Here is a 19,687-nt window from a genome sequence, read left to right as displayed (position 1 = left end):
CTGCATAACAGTACTAATTTAGTTCGGGAGTAATTTGATGTTAAAATGTGATGCTGCTTGCACAAAGCATGTAACACACAGGCTGGTATGGAGAAAGCGCTCCATGAATGTCTGCATTAATACTGAAGATGGTGGTGGTGATGATGACGATAATGATGACATCCTGTCTAAAAATGCTTCAGGGAATAATTAGAAGGAATTTTAAATTGTCACATTAAATTTAAATTTTTTATCTGTTTTACCATTTGACATAAGGGCAGACTCCATAGATTTCTTAGCAAAACATCTAGAAAATATGTATACGTTGAATAAGCAAAAAGGTGGTTTTGTTTGTTTAGTTTCTGTTTCACGGTGATTCATGTATTGCTCCTTTAATTTTTCAGATCAACATAGCAAAAAGCCACTAAAGTTCAGTGATTATTTATGAGATATGACTGTATTATTCTCTGTTTCATAGTGATTCTTATATTACTCTTTATTTTTGAGATCAACTATGGAAAGACAATGGTAAACTGTAATGACAAGACATGATCTTCCCCTAGTGATTTTTACTTGCTTCTTCCATTTTTTATTCCTCCTACTTTCTCTGTATAATTTTCTCCTTTGTGATTTTCATTCCTTGTGTTGCATTACAACTTCTTATATCTACTTCTTTCTTTGCTCTTCTCCCATTAGGTAACTCAATTTTCCCATTCACCTTCCCCTTTTCTAATGTACTGTTTTTTCAGCGATCTCTATGATGCTAACAATAACTGTTCTTGTAGCTCTGAGATGAGTATAATTCAAATGAGAATGTATTTGAAGGGGCTATTAATGGTGCCTATTGTGCCCACAATCTGATTCAGAGAAAAACTCTTCTATGCAGCAAAAAAAACTCTTTAAAAAATAAAAAAAGTGCAACAGGTGGTTCCTCACTAGGGATGCCCTTGTTCTCACCTTGTGATTGAAGCCTCCGTTGGCTGGACCAGGAGTGGAGGGTTATGGCATACTATTTAGGAGTCTTTGTTTTGCAGTTTAGCATACATGGGTTCAAATAATGACCCTGCCCATTTACCAAGAAGAACTCTGTCATGTTATTGACCCCCCTTGATTCCCAGATCTTTATTCTGCAAACAGGAACACTACTTAGCAGTTGTTTTTGCTGGCATTCACTTCACTAATCTAATCATATAAAGTTCTTAGCAAATATGTAAGTTGGAAGCATTGAAGAATTTGTTGCTGCTGTTGCATAGATGTTGTATCCATGACATCATTGTAGGTGATGATATTTATTAATGTTAGTACTCTAACTTAGTTCAAAAATAATTCACTGGGGAACTTGATCATTTCCTTTTTGAATTTCAACTGTAGCATATTTATGTAGCATATGTAGCATATTTCAACTGTACTTATTTATGCAAACATGTGGAATATTTTGTTTGTCAGTAAGCGTCCTAAAAGAAAAAGTGAGGGGTTTTTTTAACCCTTAATAAGCTAATTTATGTCATTGTCCTGTAATCTTTGGAAACAAGATTTTTTTTCTTTTCTCTATGACATTAACATGGGGATTTTTGCTTTTTTTTTTCAGGGAAATTGCAAAAGGAAATTGGTAATTGTATTTTAATAGTTAAAATATGTGCATGATTGTATCATCCCTTGGTGATCCCTTGCCTCACTTCATCCTTTCCCTCATCCTTGACATTCCCTTATTTCCTCTCTGCATTCCAAATATCATGCAATTTATTGTTTGTCTTGATTCAGTCCTTAAAGATCATGTGATTCAACTTTATTGCATTCATAAGAAACCCTTCTGAGCAGAGCAATGTGACTAATTGGCTAATGTGACAGCGATGATTATGAGAACCCTGCAATGAATGCAAGTTTTTGTTCCTACAACTTTATCTTTTCCATATCAGAGAAACTTTGGATAACACTGAAACTCCCATATAAGTACCTGTGGAAACATCAGCAAGTAATATATTGCTCTACTCTCAGTTTGCTCATCTGCATAAATATAATAATTTAATTTGGGAGAAATTGTATGATTAAATGTGATGCTGCTTGCACAAAACATGTATCAGAGCCTGATATGAGAAAGCACTCCATGAGAGTCAGTGTTAGTACTGGAGATGGTAGTGGTGATGATGACGATAATGATGATGTCATGTCTAAAAAATTCTTCAGGGAATAATTCTGTTACACGAAAGGAGGACCCTTGGGGGTGGGGGCGGGGCACAGATCCTGTTACCGAAAGGGAACCCATTCCCCAGGGTCTCTCTGGAGAGGTTCATCTTTCCTCACCTCTAGGTGTTAGAAATTATGGTTCTCAATGCTAGAATTTGGTGAAAAGGAAAGGAACTATTTATTCAAAAGTTATACAGATCTAGAGTAGTAGCACAATGTTGCTGTTAAAAAAAAATCCCACACTTACACTTCCTTTAAAACACCCACCAACACACACACAGTCCTGCCTTCCCCACTTTGCCCAGTCAGGCCAGGCAGAGGTACCGTATCTCAGAAAAAAGAAATAGAAGTCCCTAGCTCAGCTAGACTCCTGGTTCATAATCCTAACCTGCATCCTCATGGTGGGCTGGTGGGAGTCCTTCTGCATTCTTTCAAACCGCTAAGAGAAAGCTCCATATCACTGCTACATCTTGCTTTCCTGCTTCCTAAGTCCAGTGGTCAAGGGAGTTTACAAATAATTGCTCTGCCTACTTACTAAGAAGAACTCTGTTATGTTATTGACCCCTTTGATTCCCAGATCTTTATTCTGTAACCAAGAACACTACTTAGTAGTTTGTTTTGTTAGCATTCATTTGACTAGGAAAATACAGACAACTGTACTTGAACAACAATAAAGAATAATATAAAATAAAATAAAATAAAATAAGTTCCTAATAAATACCTAAGACGGAAGCATTGAAGAATTTGTTGCTACTATTGCATAGATGTTGTATCCATGACATCATTGTAGGTGATGACATTTATTAATATTAGTATGCTTACTTAGTTCAAAAATAATTCACTGGGGAACTTGATAATTTCCTTTTTGAATTTCAACTGTAGCATTACTTATTTATGTAAACCTGTGAATATTTTCTTTGTTTTTTTAGTAAGTGTCCTAAAAGAAAAAGTGAAGGTTTTTTAATCTTATTAAGCTTTTATGTTGTTCCATAATCGTTCCAAACAAGATTTTTCCTTTCATGTTTGACATTAACATGGGGGTTCTTGCTTTTTTTTTCAGGGAACTTACGAAAGGAAATTGGTAATTGTATTTTAATAGTTAAAATATGTGCATGATTGTATCATCCCTTGGTGATCCCTTGCCTCACTTCATCCTTTCCCCCATCCTTGACATTCCCTTTTTTCCTCTCTGTATTCCAAATATCAGGCAATTTGCCTGTTTGTCTTGATTCAGTCCTTAAAGATCATGTGATTCAACTTTATTGTATTCATAAGAAACACTTCTGAGCAGAGCAATGGCTTGGCTAATGTGACAGCGATGATTATGAGAACCCTGCAATGAATGCAAGTTTTTGTTCCTACAACTTTATCTTTTCCATGTCAGAGAAACTTTGGATAAAGACTGAAACTCCCAAATAAGTACCTGTGGAAACATCAGCCAGTAATATATTGCTCTACTCTCACTTTGCCCATCTGCATAAATGTACTAATTTAATTTGGGAGAAATTGTGATGATTAAAATGTGATGCTGCTTGCACAAAGCATGTAACACACAGGCTGATATGGAGAAAGCACTCCATGAGATGTCTGCATTAATACTGAAGATGGTGGTGGTGATGATGACGATAATGATGACATCCTGTCTAAAAATGCTTCAGGGAATAATTAGAAGGAATTTTTAAATTGTCACATTAAATTTAAATTTTTTATCTGTTTTACCACTTTTGACATAAGTAGACTCCATTAGATTTCTTTAGTAAAACATCTAGAAAATACATATCATTTTATTTTCTGTATGACTATATATGCTGAATAAGAGAAAAGTGGGTTTTGTTTGTTTTAGTTTCTGTTTCACGATGATTCATGTATTGCTCCCTTGTAATTTTTCAGATCAACATAGGAACAAAAATGCCACATAAAGTTCAGTGATTATTTATGAGATATGACTGTATTATTCTCTGTTTCATAGTGATTCTTATATTACTCTTTTTATTTTTGAGATCAACTATGGAAAGACAATGGTAAACTGTAATGACAAGACATGATCTTCTCCCTAGTGATTTTTACTTTGCTTCTTCCATTTTTTTATTCCTCCTACTTTCTCTGTATAATTTTCTCCTTTGTGATTTTTCATTCCTTGTGTTGCATTACAACTTCTTATATCTACTTCTTTCTTTGCTCTTCTCCCATTAGGTAACTCAATTTTCCCATTCATCTTCCCCTTTTCTAATGTACTGTTTTTCAGCGATCTCTATGATGCTAACAATAACTGTTCTTGTAGCTCTGAGATGAGTATAATTCAAATGAGAATGTATTTGAAGGGGCTATTAATGGTGCCTATTGTGCCCACAATCTGATTCAGAGAAAAACTCTTCTATGCAGCAAAAAAAAACTCTTTAAAAAATAAAAAAAGTGCAACAGGTGGTTCCTCACTAGGGATGCCCTTGTTCTCACCTTGTGATTGAAGCCTCCGTTGGCTGGACCAGGAGTGGAGGGTTATGGCATACTATTTCAGGAGTCTTTGTTTTGCAGTTTAGCATACATGGGTTCAAATAATGACCCTGCCCATTTACCAAGAAGAACTCTGTCATGTTATTGACCCCCCTTGATTCCCAGATCTTTATTCTGCAAACAGGAACACTACTTAGCAGTTGTTTTTGCTGGCATTCACTTCACTAATCTAATCATATAAAGTTCTTAGCAAATATGTAAGTTGGAAGCATTGAAGAATTTGTTGCTGCTGTTGCATAGATGTTGTATCCATGACATCATTGTAGGTGATGATATTTATTAATGTTAGTACTCTAACTTAGTTCAAAAAATAATTCACTGGGGAACTTGATCATTTCCTTTTTGAATTTCAACTGTAGCATATTTATGTAGCATATGTAGCATATTTCAACTGTACTTATTTATGCAAACATGTGGAATATTTTGTTTGTCAGTAAGCGTCCTAAAAGAAAAAGTGAGGGGTTTTTAACCTTTAATAAGCTAATTTATGTCATTGTCCTGTAATCTTTGGAAACAAGATTTTTTTTTCTTTTCTCTATGACATTAACATGGAGATTTTTGCTTTTTTTTTTCAGGGAAATTGCAAAAGGAAATTGGTAATTGTATTTTAATAGTTAAAATATGTGCATGATTGTATCATCCCTTGGTGATCCCTTGCCTCACTTCATCCTTTCCCTCATCCTTGACATTCCCTTATTTCCTCTCTGCATTCCAAATATCATGCAATTTATTGTTTGTCTTGATTCAGTCCTTAAAGATCATGTGATTCAACTTTATTGCATTCATAAGAAACACTTCTGAGCAGAGCAATGTGACTAATTGGCTAATGTGACAGCGATGATTATGAGAACCCTGCAATGAATGCAAGTTTTTGTTCCTACAACTTTATCTTTTCCATGTCAGAGAAACTTTGGATAACACTGAAACTCCCATATAAGTACCTGTGGAAACATCAGCAAGTAATATATTGCTCTACTCTCAGTTTGCTCATCTGCATAAATATAATAATTTAATTTGGGAGAAATTGTATGATTAAATGTGATGCTGCTTGCACAAAACATGTATCAGAGCCTGATATGAGAAAGCACTCCATGAGAGTCAGTGTTAGTACTGGAGATGGTAGTGGTGATGATGACGATAATGATGATGTCATGTCTAAAAATTCTTCAGGGAATAATTCTGTTACACGAAAGGAGGACCCTTGGGGGTGGGGGCGGGGCACAGATCCTGTTACCGAAAGGGAACCCATTCCCCAGGGTCTCTCTGGAGAGGTTCATCTTTCCTCACCTCTAGGTGTTAGAAATTATGGTTCTCAATGCTAGAGTTTGGTGAAAAGGAAAGGAACTATTTATTCAAAAGTTATACAGATCTAGAGTAGTAGCACAATGTTGCTGTTAAAAAAAATCCCACACTTACACTTCCTTTAAAACACCCACCAACACACACACAGTCCTGCCTTCCCCACTTTGCCCAGTCAGGCCAGGCAGAGGTACCGTATCTCAGAAAAAAGAAATAGAAGTCCCTAGCTCAGCTAGACTCCTGGTTCATAATCCTAACCTGCATCCTCATGGTGGGCTGGTGGGAGTCCTTCTGCATTCTTTCAAACCGCTAAGAGAAAGCTCCATATCACTGCTACATCTTGCTTTCCTGCTTCCTAAGTCGAGTGGTCAAGGGAGTTTACAAATAATTGCTCTGCCTACTTACTAAGAAGAACTCTGTTATGTTATTGACCCCTTTGATTCCCAGATCTTTATTCTGTAACCAAGAACACTACTTAGTAGTTTGTTTTGTTAGCATTCATTTGACTAGGAAAATACAGACAACTGTACTTGAACAACAATAAAGAATAATATAAAATAAAATAAAATAAAATAAGTTCCTAATAAATACCTAAGACGGAAGCATTGAAGAATTTGTTGCTACTATTGCATAGATGTTGTATCCATGACATCATTGTAGGTGATGACATTTATTAATATTAGTATGCTTACTTAGTTCAAAAATAATTCACTGGGGAACTTGATAATTTCCTTTTTGAATTTCAACTGTAGCATTACTTATTTATGTAAACCTGTGAATATTTTCTTTGTTTTTTTAGTAAGTGTCCTAAAAGAAAAAGTGAAGGTTTTTTAATCTTATTAAGCTTTTATGTTGTTCCATAATCGTTCCAAACAAGATTTTTCCTTTCATGTTTGACATTAACATGGGGTTCTTGCTTTTTTTTTTCAGGGAACTTACAAAAGGAAATTGGTAATTGTATTTTAATAGTTAAAATATGTGCATGATTGTATCATCCCTTGGTGATCCCTTGCCTCACTTCATCCTTTCCCTCATCCTTGACATTCCCTTATTTCCTCTCTGTATTCCAAATATCAGGCAATTTGCCTGTTTGTCTTGATTCAGTCCTTAAAGATCATGTGATTCAACTTTATTGTATTCATAAGAAACACTTCTGAGCAGAGCAATGGCTTGGCTAATGTGACAGCGATGATTATGAGAACCCTGCAATGAATACAAGTCTTTGTTCCTACAACTTTATCTTTTCCATGTCAGAGAAACTTTGGATAAGACTGAAACTCCCATATAAGTACCTGTGGAAACATCAGCAAGTAATATATTGCTCTACTCTCAGTTTGCTCATCTGCATAAATATAATAATTTAATTTGGGAGAAATTGTATGATTAAATGTGATGCTGCTTGCACAAAACATGTATCAGAACCTGATATGGAGAAAGCACTCCATGAGAGTCAGTGTTAGTACCGGAGATGGTAGTGGTGATGATGACGATAATGATGATATCATGTCTAAAAATGCTTAGGGAAGGTTTGAAGGATTTTTAAGTTGTCACATTAAATTTATATTTTTATCTGTTTTACCGCTTTATTTATTTAGACTCCATTAGACTTTTTAGTAAAACACCTAGAAAATACATATCATTTTATTCTCTGTAATGGCTTACCTATTATATGTTGAATAAGAGAAAAGGGGTTTTGTTTGTTTTATTTCTGTTTCAGAGATTCATGTATTACCCCTTGTATTTTTCAGATCAACATAGGAACGAAAATGGTAAATAAAGTTTAATAATTATTTATGATATGAGTGTCTTTTGTCTGTTTCATAGTGAGTCTTACGTTATTCTTTTTATTTTTCAGATCAATTAAGGAAAGAAAACGGTAAACTGTGATGACAAGATATGATCTTCTCCTAGTGATTTTTATTTGCTTCTTCCATTTTTTATTGCTCCTACTTTCTCTGTATAATTTTCTCCTTTGTGATTTTTATTCCTTGTGCTGCATTACAACTTCTTATATCTACTTCTTTCTTTGTTCTTCTCCCATTAGGTAACTCAATTTTCCCATTCACCTTCCCCTTTTCTAATGTACTGTCTTTCAGCGATCTCTATGATGCTAACAATAACTGTTCTTGTAGCTCTGAGATGAGTATAATTCAAATGAGAATGTATTTGAAGGGGCTATTAATGGTGCCTATTGTGCCCACAATCTGATTCAGAGAAAAACTCTTCTATGCAGCAAAAAAACTCTTTAAAAATAAAAAAGTGCAACAGGTGGTTCCTCACTAGGGATGCCCTTGTTCTCACCTTGTGATTGAAGCCTCCGTTGGCTGGACCAGGAGTGGAGGGTTATGGCATACTATTCAGGAGTCTTTGTTTTGCAGTTTAGCATACATGGGTTCAAATAATGACCCTGCCCATTTACCAAGAAGAACTCTGTCATGTTATTGACCCCCCTTGATTCCCAGATCTTTATTCTGCAAACAGGAACACTACTTAGCAGTTGTTTTGCTGGCATTCACTTCACTAATCTAATCATATAAAGTTCTTAGCAAATATGTAAGTTGGAAGCATTGAAGAATTTGTTGCTGCTGTTGCATAGATGTTGTATCCATGACATCATTGTAGGTGATAATATTTATTAATGTTAGTACTCTAACTTAGTTCAAAAATAATTCACTGGGGAACTTGATCATTTCCTTTTTGAATTTCAACTGTAGCATATTTATGTAGCATATGTAGCATATTTCAACTGTACTTATTTATGCAAACATGTGGAATATCTTTTGTTTGTCAGTAAGCGTCCTAAAAGAAAAAGTGAGGGGTTTTTAACCTTTAATAAGCTAATTTATGTCATTGTCCTGTAATCTTTGGAAACAAGATTTTTTTTCTTTTCTCTATGACATTAACATGGGGATTTTTGCTTTTTTTTTTTTCAGGGAACTTACGAAAGGAAATTGGTAATTGTATTTTAATAGTTAAAATATGTGCATGATTGTATCATCCCTTGGTGATCCCTTGCCTCACTTCATCCTTTCCCTCATCCTTGACATTCCCTTATTTCCTCTCTGCATTCCAAATGTCATGCAATTTACTTGTTTGTCTTGATTCAGTCCTTAAAGATCACGTGATTCAACTTTATTGTATTCATAAGAAACACTTCTGAGCAGAGCAATGGATTGGCTAATGTGACAGCGATGATTATGAGAATCCCTGCAATGAATGCAAGTCTTTGTTTCTGCAACTTTGTCTTTCTGAGTATCCCACCCTAACTTATGAGTGTATCTTCTTCCAGGTGAGAGAAAAGCTCAATTTAGGAATGGTAAGTAACTCAGAAGTTGTTTCATGAGTCAATTTTCACAAAGAATAAGATACCTGATTTCTTCACTAAACCCCATTCCCAGAAAATTCCTGAGTAGTACACTATTCCCTGCATTCTTGTAGAAGTGATCTGTAAAGGATGGTTAACCCATTTTTTTTTCTAATTTGGACTATCCTGCTACTGAAATGGGAAAGCAAGTATATTGTTTTCCCAATATGATTGTTTTAATGAATATTTCCTAAGCTTTTCCTTTTAATTACCTCATGACTTCTGTCCCTGTTTCACCCTCTCACCCCTTCTGAATTCTTTATTCCTCCACCCTTTTTCTGACTTCCTTTCCTTTCAGCTTTTCATCCCTCTTTTTTGCTATCTTTATTTCTCAAACTACCTACCACTGTGTGTATCATTCCTTTATTTTATATCTTCCTTTTTGTATTCTTTCTTCTCTTGCTTTTAGCTTTTCCCTTTTTTCTTACTTTACATTTTTGTACACACTAAAAACCCCAATCATTTTTAAGTTCAGGAAAAGAATTGTCACATGTTTGTGAGAAAAAAAGGAACAAATATTGATTTATCATCATCTATTATCTGTCTATCTGTGTTATGGAATACTCTGAATACTTAGGGAATGACAGTGATGACAAGAAAGGAAAAGATATGAGAAGGTTCAGGAAAGGGTAATAATATATCATCATTTTTTTCACTTGCAGGCTGGAAGAAGGCATCATTGTACCCTGGTGAGTACTTTGTCCTGAAAGTAATAACTCTCCCAGACTCTAAGACATAATTAAGCTTTTAAATTCTGTAATACATTATGCTACCTCATGATAAAGAAAAAACATATTATATAACTTCTATTTTATAGGAAACATAGTAAGAATAATAACTTTTAAAGTATATTTCTTTTGAAGTTACAAATTAATTAATGCAGATACTAAAAAAGCATGAGAGTAACTTTCAGTGTAAAGAGATTACTTTTTTCTTTTTCATGAGTCCAAAGAGGTTTTTTATCATGTTAATTATTTCTGGTTGCTCTTTCAAAGAAACACCGAACTATTATAGTTTTGCAAGCTAGAGTGTATTTCATTTATTTATTTATTTATTTATTCATTCATTCATTCATTCACTTATTCATTCATTTATTTATTTTTAGAGAGGGAGAGAAATATCAATGTGTGGTTACCTCTTAAGTGCCCCCTACTGGGGACTTGGCTGACAACCCAGACATGTGCCCTGACTGGGAATCGAACTGGTGACCCTTTGGTTCACAGGCTGGCACTCAGTCCACCTAGCCACACCAACCAGAGCTGAAATGTATTTCTTATGTATACACAAATACTCTGGTCAAAAAACTCTACTTGAAAGATGCCCTCCATGCAATTCTTTTAATCTGGACTTTTTCTATTTTGTAGATATCCTCAATATTCTAGATATCCTTCTCAATATTCTAGATATCCTTCTCAATATTCTAGATATCCTTCTCCATATTCTAGACATCCTTCAATTTCAACCAATTTTTTGGAGAAGAAGAAATTTGAAGATCACCAAAGAAAAATGTTTTTGTGACAGAAATTGTGAGAACATTTATCACTTCTGCCTACATAGACCAGTTCTCAATCACATTGCTTCACCTAGACAGTGGGGGAGCTAGAAAATGTTTAGTTGTTCGACCAGAAAACTGAACAGAGTGACTATTACTAGAGTCTAGCAATCTCTACAAATGCTTTCTTGCTGGTCATCAAAGATCAATTTCATACTTTTTTTCATGTATGTAATTCACTCAGTCCTTCCTCAAAAAGCTGAGGCAAGGGTCCATCCCATCACTGCAACTATCTCAAAAGCCAATCTGTAAGAGAGACCTAGTCCTCTTCCTTGAGTCTGAAGGTAACTCCTTTGGAGCTTATAATTTATGTGCTAGGAGAGCAGATTTGTTGACATCCTCCATTCCATACTGAAATAAACTACAATAAAATATGGGGTAAAATTTCTGTTTTAAATGAGAAAGGAGAAAACACAAGAGGCATCATCTAAACAGCACTAAGGAGTCCCACAAGGCAGATACAATGAATGCTCTCTATTCTGAAGTTAGAATTTTCCTGATTATATCTTGAGATATAACTTGCTTCCTATTGTCCTTAGTGACCCTTGGATCTACCCCATATCAAATGTATAGTATCAAAGAACACTTCTAGCTTGTGAAAATTCAGTGTTACAAAATATGTTTTGCAGCTTTTATGTTTAAAGAATTTCTTCTGAGCTTGCATTTTGAAAAAGCTATATTATTTTAAATATTCACTCATTTAAAAAATCAATGTAATGATTTTTAGTACATTTACATAGTTGAATAACCATCACCAAATCCTCTTTTAAAAGGTCTCTATCACCCCAAACAGATCATTCATCTCCATTTTCAGCCATTTTTTGTTTCCAGAAAATTTATCTTTTCTGGACACATATAATTTAAAGCCTATAACTATGGGGATTTTTTTAATCTCTTGTTTCTTTCACCTAGCATGTTTTGAAATTCATGTTTTAGCTTGTTTCTGTAGTTTGTTTTTTTTATTGCAATACTGTATTCCATTGTATGGATATGCCACATGATGCTTATTTACTTTGCATAGACAGACATTTAGAATACTTACACTTTTGAAGTCTTATGAACAGTTTTGCTAGAAACCTTCATATACACATGATTGTGCAACTGCTTTACCTTTGCTGTTTTTAAGAATCTCTCTTTTGACATTTTAATTATTATGTGTATTGATGTGGGTGTCTTTGGGTTCTTCTTGTTTGGAATTCTCTGCACTTCCTGGACTTGTGTGTCTATTTCCTTCACCAGATTAGAAAAGTTTTCAGTCAATATTTTTTCAGATAGGTTCCCAATCCCTTGCTCGCTCTTGTCTCATTCTGGTACTTCCAGGATGTGAATGTCGTTATTCTTGGTGTTGTCCAGAGGTCTCTTAACTTACAATAATTTTTTAATTCACCTTTTTACTGTTCTGATTGGATGTTTTCTACTACCTTATATTCCAAATCACTGATTTTATTTTGTGCAACTAATCTGCTATTGATTCCATCTAATATATTCTTCATTTCAGTTATTGTATACTTTCTATATAACTTTTAAAAAATGTTTTCTATCTTTTTTTTTAGTTTCCTATCTCTTCATTGAAGTTGTCACTAAGTTAATCTATTCTTTCCCTAACTTTATTTGGCATTCTTGAAATCAGTATTTTGAGCTCTGCATCTGGTAAAATACTTTCTTCTTTTTTGTTTGTTTGTTTGTTCTTTTTCTGGAGTTTTGTTCCGTTCTTTCATTTGAGACATGTTTCTTTGTGTCCTCATTTTAGCTACCTCTCTTTCTGTGTCTGTGTGTTAGGTAGATCTGCTATGTCTCCAGTCTTGGCAGAGTGGTTTTATGTGTTAGTAGTTCTTTGGGGCCCAGTGGTTTAGACTCCCACATCACCAGAGCTGGCAGCTCCAGGGTTGTTATTTGTGAGGGTTGTGTGTGCTTTTCTGTTGTAGTTGAGTTGTGATTGCTGTTGGCATTACACTGGGTAGGATTGACCCTTAGGCTGACTGGCTGTGAGAGCCCACTATGAAGCAGACACTCTTTTGTGTGGGGCTGACCCCAGTGAGTGATATCTGCTGTAGCAGTGCTCCGGTGCCTGCCAGGTCCACCCTTAGGATATGTCATTTGGGAGGCTAATTGGATGGTGTTCTGATGTGGTCTGCAACTAGCCAATGGGTGTGTTTGTTCTGGGGCGTCTAGGAAGTGACTTCACTGTAGCCAAAGTCAGCCACAGCCTGTGTCCAGCCTGAGGCTACATGGTAAGAGTTACAAAGTAGTTGGAAATTGGTATCTGCCTGTGATGTACTTGGAGGAACCTGAGAGTAGTTATGATGTGAACTAAAACTAGCTGACTGTAGGACCATGTTTGGGGCTGCTTGGTAAGAGGAACACAGCATACTGAGGCCAGCCATGGCTTGTTTGGGTTTATGGACCTTTACAAGATATTTATTTATTTATTTATTTATTTATTTATTTATTTATTTATAATTTTATGTTTTACAGTTGTTCTGATTATTTCTTCCTTCACCTCTCTCTGCCTAGCCCTCCCACTATTTCCATAGTCAATCCACACCCCATTGTCCATGTCCAAGGATCCTTCATATACATTCCTTGACTAATCTCTTCACCTGCTTTCAAAGAGTCCCCCCATCCTCCACCCTCTTACCACTGTCAGTCTAATTCCATGATTCTATGCCTCTGGTTCTATTTTGCTAATTAGTTTATTTTGTTCATTAGATTCCTCTCATAAGTGAGATCATATGGTATTTGTCTTTCACCAACTGGCTTATTTCACTTAGCATGACAGTCTCTAGTTCCATCCATGTTGTCACAAAAGGTAGGAATTCCTTCTTTCTTTCTGCTGTGGAGTATCCCGCTGTGTAAGTGTACCACAGTTTTTTTAATCCACTCATCACTGATGGGAACTTAGGCTGTTTCCAACTTTTGGCTATTGTAAATTCTGCTGCTGTAAACATAGGGATGCATAAGTTCTTTCATATTTTTATTTCAGGATTCTTAGGGATATGCCCAGCAGTGGAATTGCTGGGTCAAAGGCAGTTCCATTTTTAACTTTTTGAGGAAATTCAATGCTGTTTTTTCCACAGTGTCTATACCAGTCTACATTTCCATTAACAGTGCACTAGGGTTCTCTTCTCTCCACCCCCTTGCCAGTACTTCTTGTTTGTTAATTTATTGAAGATAACCATTTTGGCAGGTGTGAAGTGCTATCTCTTTGTGGTTTGAATTTGTATCATTCTAATGGCTAGCAATGTTGAGCATTTGTTTATATGAAAATTTTCTAAATTCTTTCCTGATTTCTTTTAAGACAGAATATATATTATATAAGTATTATTTCACTTCCAAATTTTTTATTTTTTAAAATTACTTTTATTTTGAACTTAATTCAATTGTAATTAAGAACATCTTTTTCCTTTAAACTTTCACACAAGGATATATTTATTCATTTTTTAGAGAGAGGGGGAGAGACAGAGGGGAGAGAGAGAGAGAAAGAAACATCAATGTGAGAAACATTGACCTGTTGCCTCCAGTATGCACCCTAGTCGGAGTTCAGATACAACCTAAGCATGTGCCCTAACCAGGAATCAAACCTGCAACCTTTTGGTGTATGGGACAATGCTCTAACTAACTTAGCCACATGGCTAGGGCAGGAACATTTTTTATCAACATCCTTTTATTAATCATTTAAAATAATTGTTCTTAAATTAGTGTTTCTCAATTTGATGTGTTCTTTTGTCAATTTTTAAAATTTAATTTATTTATTACGAGACATGCTGCTTATTGAAATATGAGGTAATTAGGTGAGATTCACATGAATGTGGTAAATTAAAGGTTTCATAGTGATGTCCAATAATAAGCATATTCTCAATTATATGCAAACAGAGATTTGGCAGAGTTGAGTCATAAACCTGGCCTTTTACTTCTAGCTTCTTTTTTTTACTGAATAGTTTTTATAATCTTTTTTCTCATTGCCATTTAGTCCCCTTATACACCACCTCCCCCCAGCAATCAGCACACTGTTGTCCATGGGTGTGAGTCCTTTTTCCTTTTTGCTCAATCCCTCCACCCCCTCACTTCCCCACAGCCATCATCCTGCTCTCCATCTGTGAGTCTGTCCCCATTTTCTTTGTTAGTTCAGTTTGTTCATTAGATTCCACACACAAGTGAAATCATATGGTATTTGTTTTTCTATGGCTGGCTTACTTCACTTAGCATCATGTTCTCCAGGTCCATCCATACTGTTACAAAGGGTAAAATTTTCTCATTTTATGGACAAGTAGTATTTCATTGTGTAAATGTCCCATGGTTGATGTTTCCACTCTTCTACTATTGGACACTTGGGCCACTTCCATATCTTGGTGATTGTAAATAATGCTGTAATGAACATAGGGATGCTTATGGTTTTTTGAATTGGGTTCCTTTGGATATATTCCCAGAAGTGGGATTGCTGGGTCAAAAGGCAGATCTATTTTTAATTTTTTGAGGTGTCTCCATAGAGCTTTCCACAGTGGCTGCACCAATCTGCATTCCCACCAACAGTGCAAAAGTGTTTCCCCTTTCTGCACATCCTTGCCAGCACTTGTGGTTTGTTGATTTATTGATGGTAGCCATTCTGACAGCTGTGAGATAATAATCTCATTGTGGTTTTAATTTGCATCTCTCTGATGATTAGTAACATTGAGCATCTTTTCATATATCTATTGGTTATCTGTATATCCTCTTTGAATAAGTGTCTATACAATTTTAAAGTAGTCATTTTGAAAACTTTTCCAGTGTTATTTCTTTCAGAGAGAAGATTTGCCGAGCTATTCACTTAGCCATTCTGGAAGCCATCTTCCTGTTATTTTTAACAACATTTTCCTCCAAATTTAGGCAGCTTCTCATGCATTTCTAATCACTTAGTTTCATATGTCAACAACAAAATACCAATTACAACAGTAGACATATTTGTCAGTCTTATTTATATTTCTGTCCTTTTATGGTTTCTCTCTAGAAGCTACCTGAAACAATTGTGAAAAGTCCATGATATTAATCTGTTCTTTTCACTAAGGTACATTGTTCAATAAAAAAAAATTGCACATTTTTTGTGCTAAAGTGTACTCTTTAATTTCATCTTTTATTTGGGATGATTTATAAAAGCATTTTCATACTTGTTATATACAGGGCCAGATGGTAAATATTGTTGGATATACAACAAACATTGGCTATATGTCTCTGTAACAATTACTCAGCTGTGCCTTTTAAATATAAAAGCAGCCATTACCATGATCGTCTACTAATTAAACTCTATTTATAAAAACAAGCAGTGGGCTGGATTTGCCTTATGGGCCATAGTTTGCTGACTCTTGGTTGAGGAAAAAAATCATCTTTTAAACTCTGAAAGTTACCCATTTTTATAATATTTCATTTATTTTCATTTATGGTTGAAAGCAAGTTGAATTATTATTTCAAAGTAAATAGATTTTTAGTAGAATTTCAATCACAGATCCAATGAATGTTCTCTTTCTTTAGGTCTACAGTCTATGCAGGGCACATTTTATGCTTTCCAACCCATCACAGGCCACAGTATTAGCAAAAGCTTAGTTGCTGCCTGTCATGGATATCCACGTATGCAGTTGGTTTTATGTTTGTCACACCTACTGCCTAAGCCTAACCAAAACCATGCATTTAAAATGTTTGTAACAGTACTTCATTTTCATTTTATGCTAGAACTTTCTGCGTTGAGCAGTGTAATTAACTTTGATATTTACAAAAACTAAACAATATTTTTGTGAATTAACACAACTGTTTGATATTTGTCACTCATACAAATTATACTGTGAATATGCCAGGGTTAGTGACTCTGCTGGTCAACTCTCTTCTAAACAGTAAATCTGAGACATAGGGGTTTTTTTTTAGTCTTCTCTCTTCTCCATTTTTAGTGCCTTTGCTTCTGGCATTGAAGCCTAGGGAGGGTTAAGGAGTGTTATAAATAGAATGAGAATAATATAAATTATACAGACTATTTTATTTTCAAGCCTAGAAATGATATGAATCTCTGTTGTGAACATTTCATTGGCCACAAGTCAGTCACACCCTCTCATGAAAGTGAATTTGGGGTGCTCATGGGCAACATGTACTTTTGTTGTTTGTTCAAGAAGAGGAAAACTCTATCTTGGGAACACCTGTAGTCTGGACTACAGAAAATATAAGTTAAAGGAACTAATTCTTATGGAAGAAGTTAATAAGAAAAGCAGTGGAAACTTCAGGTCAAAACACTGCCAAAAAATTTGGGATATTAGCAAAAACAGTAATAGAAGAAATTAGCTCTTCTGCCAGGAAACTCAAATACTAGTTCTGATCATTCATATTTGTGTTCTTTTCAGACTGGAGGAAAGAATTTTACCAGGCTGGTGAGTCATTTCCTGATGGTGTAACAAAGATTCTGCTTCTGATCCTACTCCTTATGCTGAGGCTCAGTCTCAGAAGAAAGTGCTGGAGGGCAGATGGCCATCTCTACCCAGGGATGTATGCACCTCCCAGAAGCCCCAAGATATCTCAGGCTAATACAGATATCTCCACTTCCAGATCACTGTATCCTTTTCAGAGATTAAAAGGGTTATTTTCTTTGCAGTGAATGTTATTCTGGATCCAGACACAGCCCATCCTGCCCTCATCTTGTCTGAAGGGAATAAACGTGTAACCTTGGGAAAGGAGTCTCAAGATCTACCTAAGAACCCGCAGCGATTTCACTCTCTTCCTTGTGTGTTGGGTCATCACGTCATCTCTTCAAGAAGATGCTACTGGGAGGTAGAAGTCGAACACAGTGAAGCCTGGGACCTGGGAATTTGTAGAAACAATGTAACTAGGGAGGGGAAGATTTCCATAAAACCACAGAATGGTTTCTGGGCCATCAGGTTTTATAAGGATGAGTACTGGGCACTCACCTCTCTAGAAACAAAGCTTTTTCAGAAAGAGCGCCTGACCAGAGTGTGCATTTTCCTAGAATGTGAGGATGGGCTCATCTCATTCTATAATATGATAGATAAATCTCATATTCACACTTTTTCTCAATGTTCCTTTGAAGGGCCATTAAGACCTTTTTTCAGGCTTTTCTCCAGTGATCCAGGACATTTAACCATCTGTCCAGTGCCCTAAGCAGCCCAGCCTGATGATAACCTTCACTGTGGTTTCACACCTGTACAAGGAGGATCACATAGCCTGCAAGTCAGTGTGGATTGAACAACCTAGTCATGACATTAATTCTCTCATACAAAAAGCAAATTATTTTCCTTATCATTTTCTGTGGTTCTCCCTAACATTTTATGTCTTTCAAAAGTGGTTCCCCAAAATCATGGTGTAGCATTGCTTCTGGTATGTTTAATTATATATATATATATATATACATGGTATATACACACTTATGTAATATAGTCATATATCAGTATAAAATACAAGAAACTAGTTTTTGTGATCATAGTGTTGAAATTTCTAGAATATTTGACAAAGGTAGAAATATAGAGAGAATAACTTTTCATTAAATAGTCTTTTGTACCATTGGGTTTTGTACTGTTTTTAAAATGATAAGCAGGAAAATAAAATTAGTTTTAAATAAATGAATGATTGAAATTTTCTGTTGAATAACTTAGTATGATATTCCAAGGAAAACAAAGGTTTTCAAGTTTATCCTTCAGCTTCCTATACTTGAACGTCACCTATATGACATCCTTATGTTTACTCTCTTCATTTCCATATGAAATAGTGATCCACTTCTGTCTTTTTTCACCACCCTTTATATTTTACAGGGGCATTTTTTTAATGCAAGTAAAGTAAAATTGACTTTTTAAAATATAGTCTTATGAGTTTTAACATGTGTATAAACTTATGTAGACACTACTACATTCAGAATACAAGACAGTTCCATTTTCCCAATAAATTCTTTTATGCTATTCTTTTGTAGTCAAATCTTTATAAACACCTAATCTGGCAGCAATTGATCAGATTTCTGTCCCTATATTTTTGAAGTTTCTAAGATATCACATAAACAGAACCAGATAGTATGTTATCTTTTGAGATTGGCTTATTTTATCAGAATAAGCCTTTTGATGTTTATTCATGTAGGTATTAATACTTCATTCCTATTATTTGCTGAATATTATTCCATTGAATAAATGTATCTCAATTTGCTCATTTACCAACTGAAAAATATTTGTGTTATTTCCACTTTGGGTGATTATATAGAAAACTGCTATAAACATTTAGTAAGTATTTTTGTGTGAATATCAGTTTTCACTTTTCTGTGGGTAAATATCTTAAAATGGAGTTACTGGGTCATATTTTAAGAGCTGTTTGAACTTTATAAGAAACTGCTACTCTTTCCAGAATGGCTACACCATGTGCATTCCCACTAGAAATGTACCAGAGGTCCAGTTGCTCCACCTCCTTAGTAGCACCTAGAATTGTCAGTTTTGCTTTTTTGTTCATTTTTATTTTATTATTTGTAGCATCTCAAAGTTTCTGTATTTGAATTTCTGTAATGGTGAATGATGCTGAGCTTCTTTATGTCTTATTTACTATTTGTATGTCTTCTTGGTATCTGTTCAAATCTTTATTCTATTTTCTTTTTTTTCTAAACATTTTATTAGCTTTTATTTTTTAGAGCAGTTTTAGGTTTACAAAAAAATTGTGCAGAGAGTACAGAAGGGTCACATATATTCCCTCTTCCCTTCACAGGTTCACCTAATGACATCCTGCATTAGTCTAGTATATTTATTATAACTAATGAGTCAATACATTATTATTAAGTAAATCCCACTATTTACATTAGG

At 35.0% G+C, this 19,687-nt stretch overlaps 1 protein-coding gene across 3 annotated transcripts in view; it reads left to right on the top strand.

Moving 5' to 3' along the window:
* LOC123810466 (butyrophilin subfamily 2 member A2-like) overlaps nucleotides 1-18,475 on the top strand; it is a 52,910-nt gene extending 34,435 nt beyond the window's left edge. Inside the window, exons 3-11 of one of the 3 annotated variants that reach the window (XM_045826231.1) lie at nucleotides 1,568-1,588; nucleotides 3,224-3,244; nucleotides 7,722-7,742; nucleotides 7,829-7,849; nucleotides 8,907-8,927; nucleotides 9,263-9,289; nucleotides 10,000-10,026; nucleotides 17,246-17,272; nucleotides 17,494-18,475. In XM_045826231.1, the coding sequence (XP_045682187.1) occupies nucleotides 1,568-1,588; nucleotides 3,224-3,244; nucleotides 7,722-7,742; nucleotides 7,829-7,849; nucleotides 8,907-8,927; nucleotides 9,263-9,289; nucleotides 10,000-10,026; nucleotides 17,246-17,272; nucleotides 17,494-18,017 (710 nt within the window). In that variant the 3' untranslated portion in view covers nucleotides 18,018-18,475. The remainder of the gene's footprint in view (nucleotides 1-1,567; nucleotides 1,589-3,223; nucleotides 3,245-7,721; nucleotides 7,743-7,828; nucleotides 7,850-8,906; nucleotides 8,928-9,262; nucleotides 9,290-9,999; nucleotides 10,027-17,245; nucleotides 17,273-17,493) is intronic. The other 2 variants (XM_045826232.1, XM_045826233.1) reach the window with 2 other exon arrangements.
* The last annotated feature ends 1,212 nt before the right edge of the window (nucleotides 18,476-19,687 follow it).

The sequence above is a fragment of the Phyllostomus hastatus genome, unplaced genomic scaffold, assembly GCF_019186645.2.
Source record: "Phyllostomus hastatus isolate PE091 unplaced genomic scaffold, TTU_PhHast_1.1 phas_scaffold_60, whole genome shotgun sequence".
Lineage (NCBI taxonomy): Eukaryota > Metazoa > Chordata > Mammalia > Chiroptera > Phyllostomidae > Phyllostomus > Phyllostomus hastatus.
The sequence above is the reverse complement of the archived record's forward strand: the minus strand, read 5'-3'. Positions and strand labels throughout refer to the sequence as shown.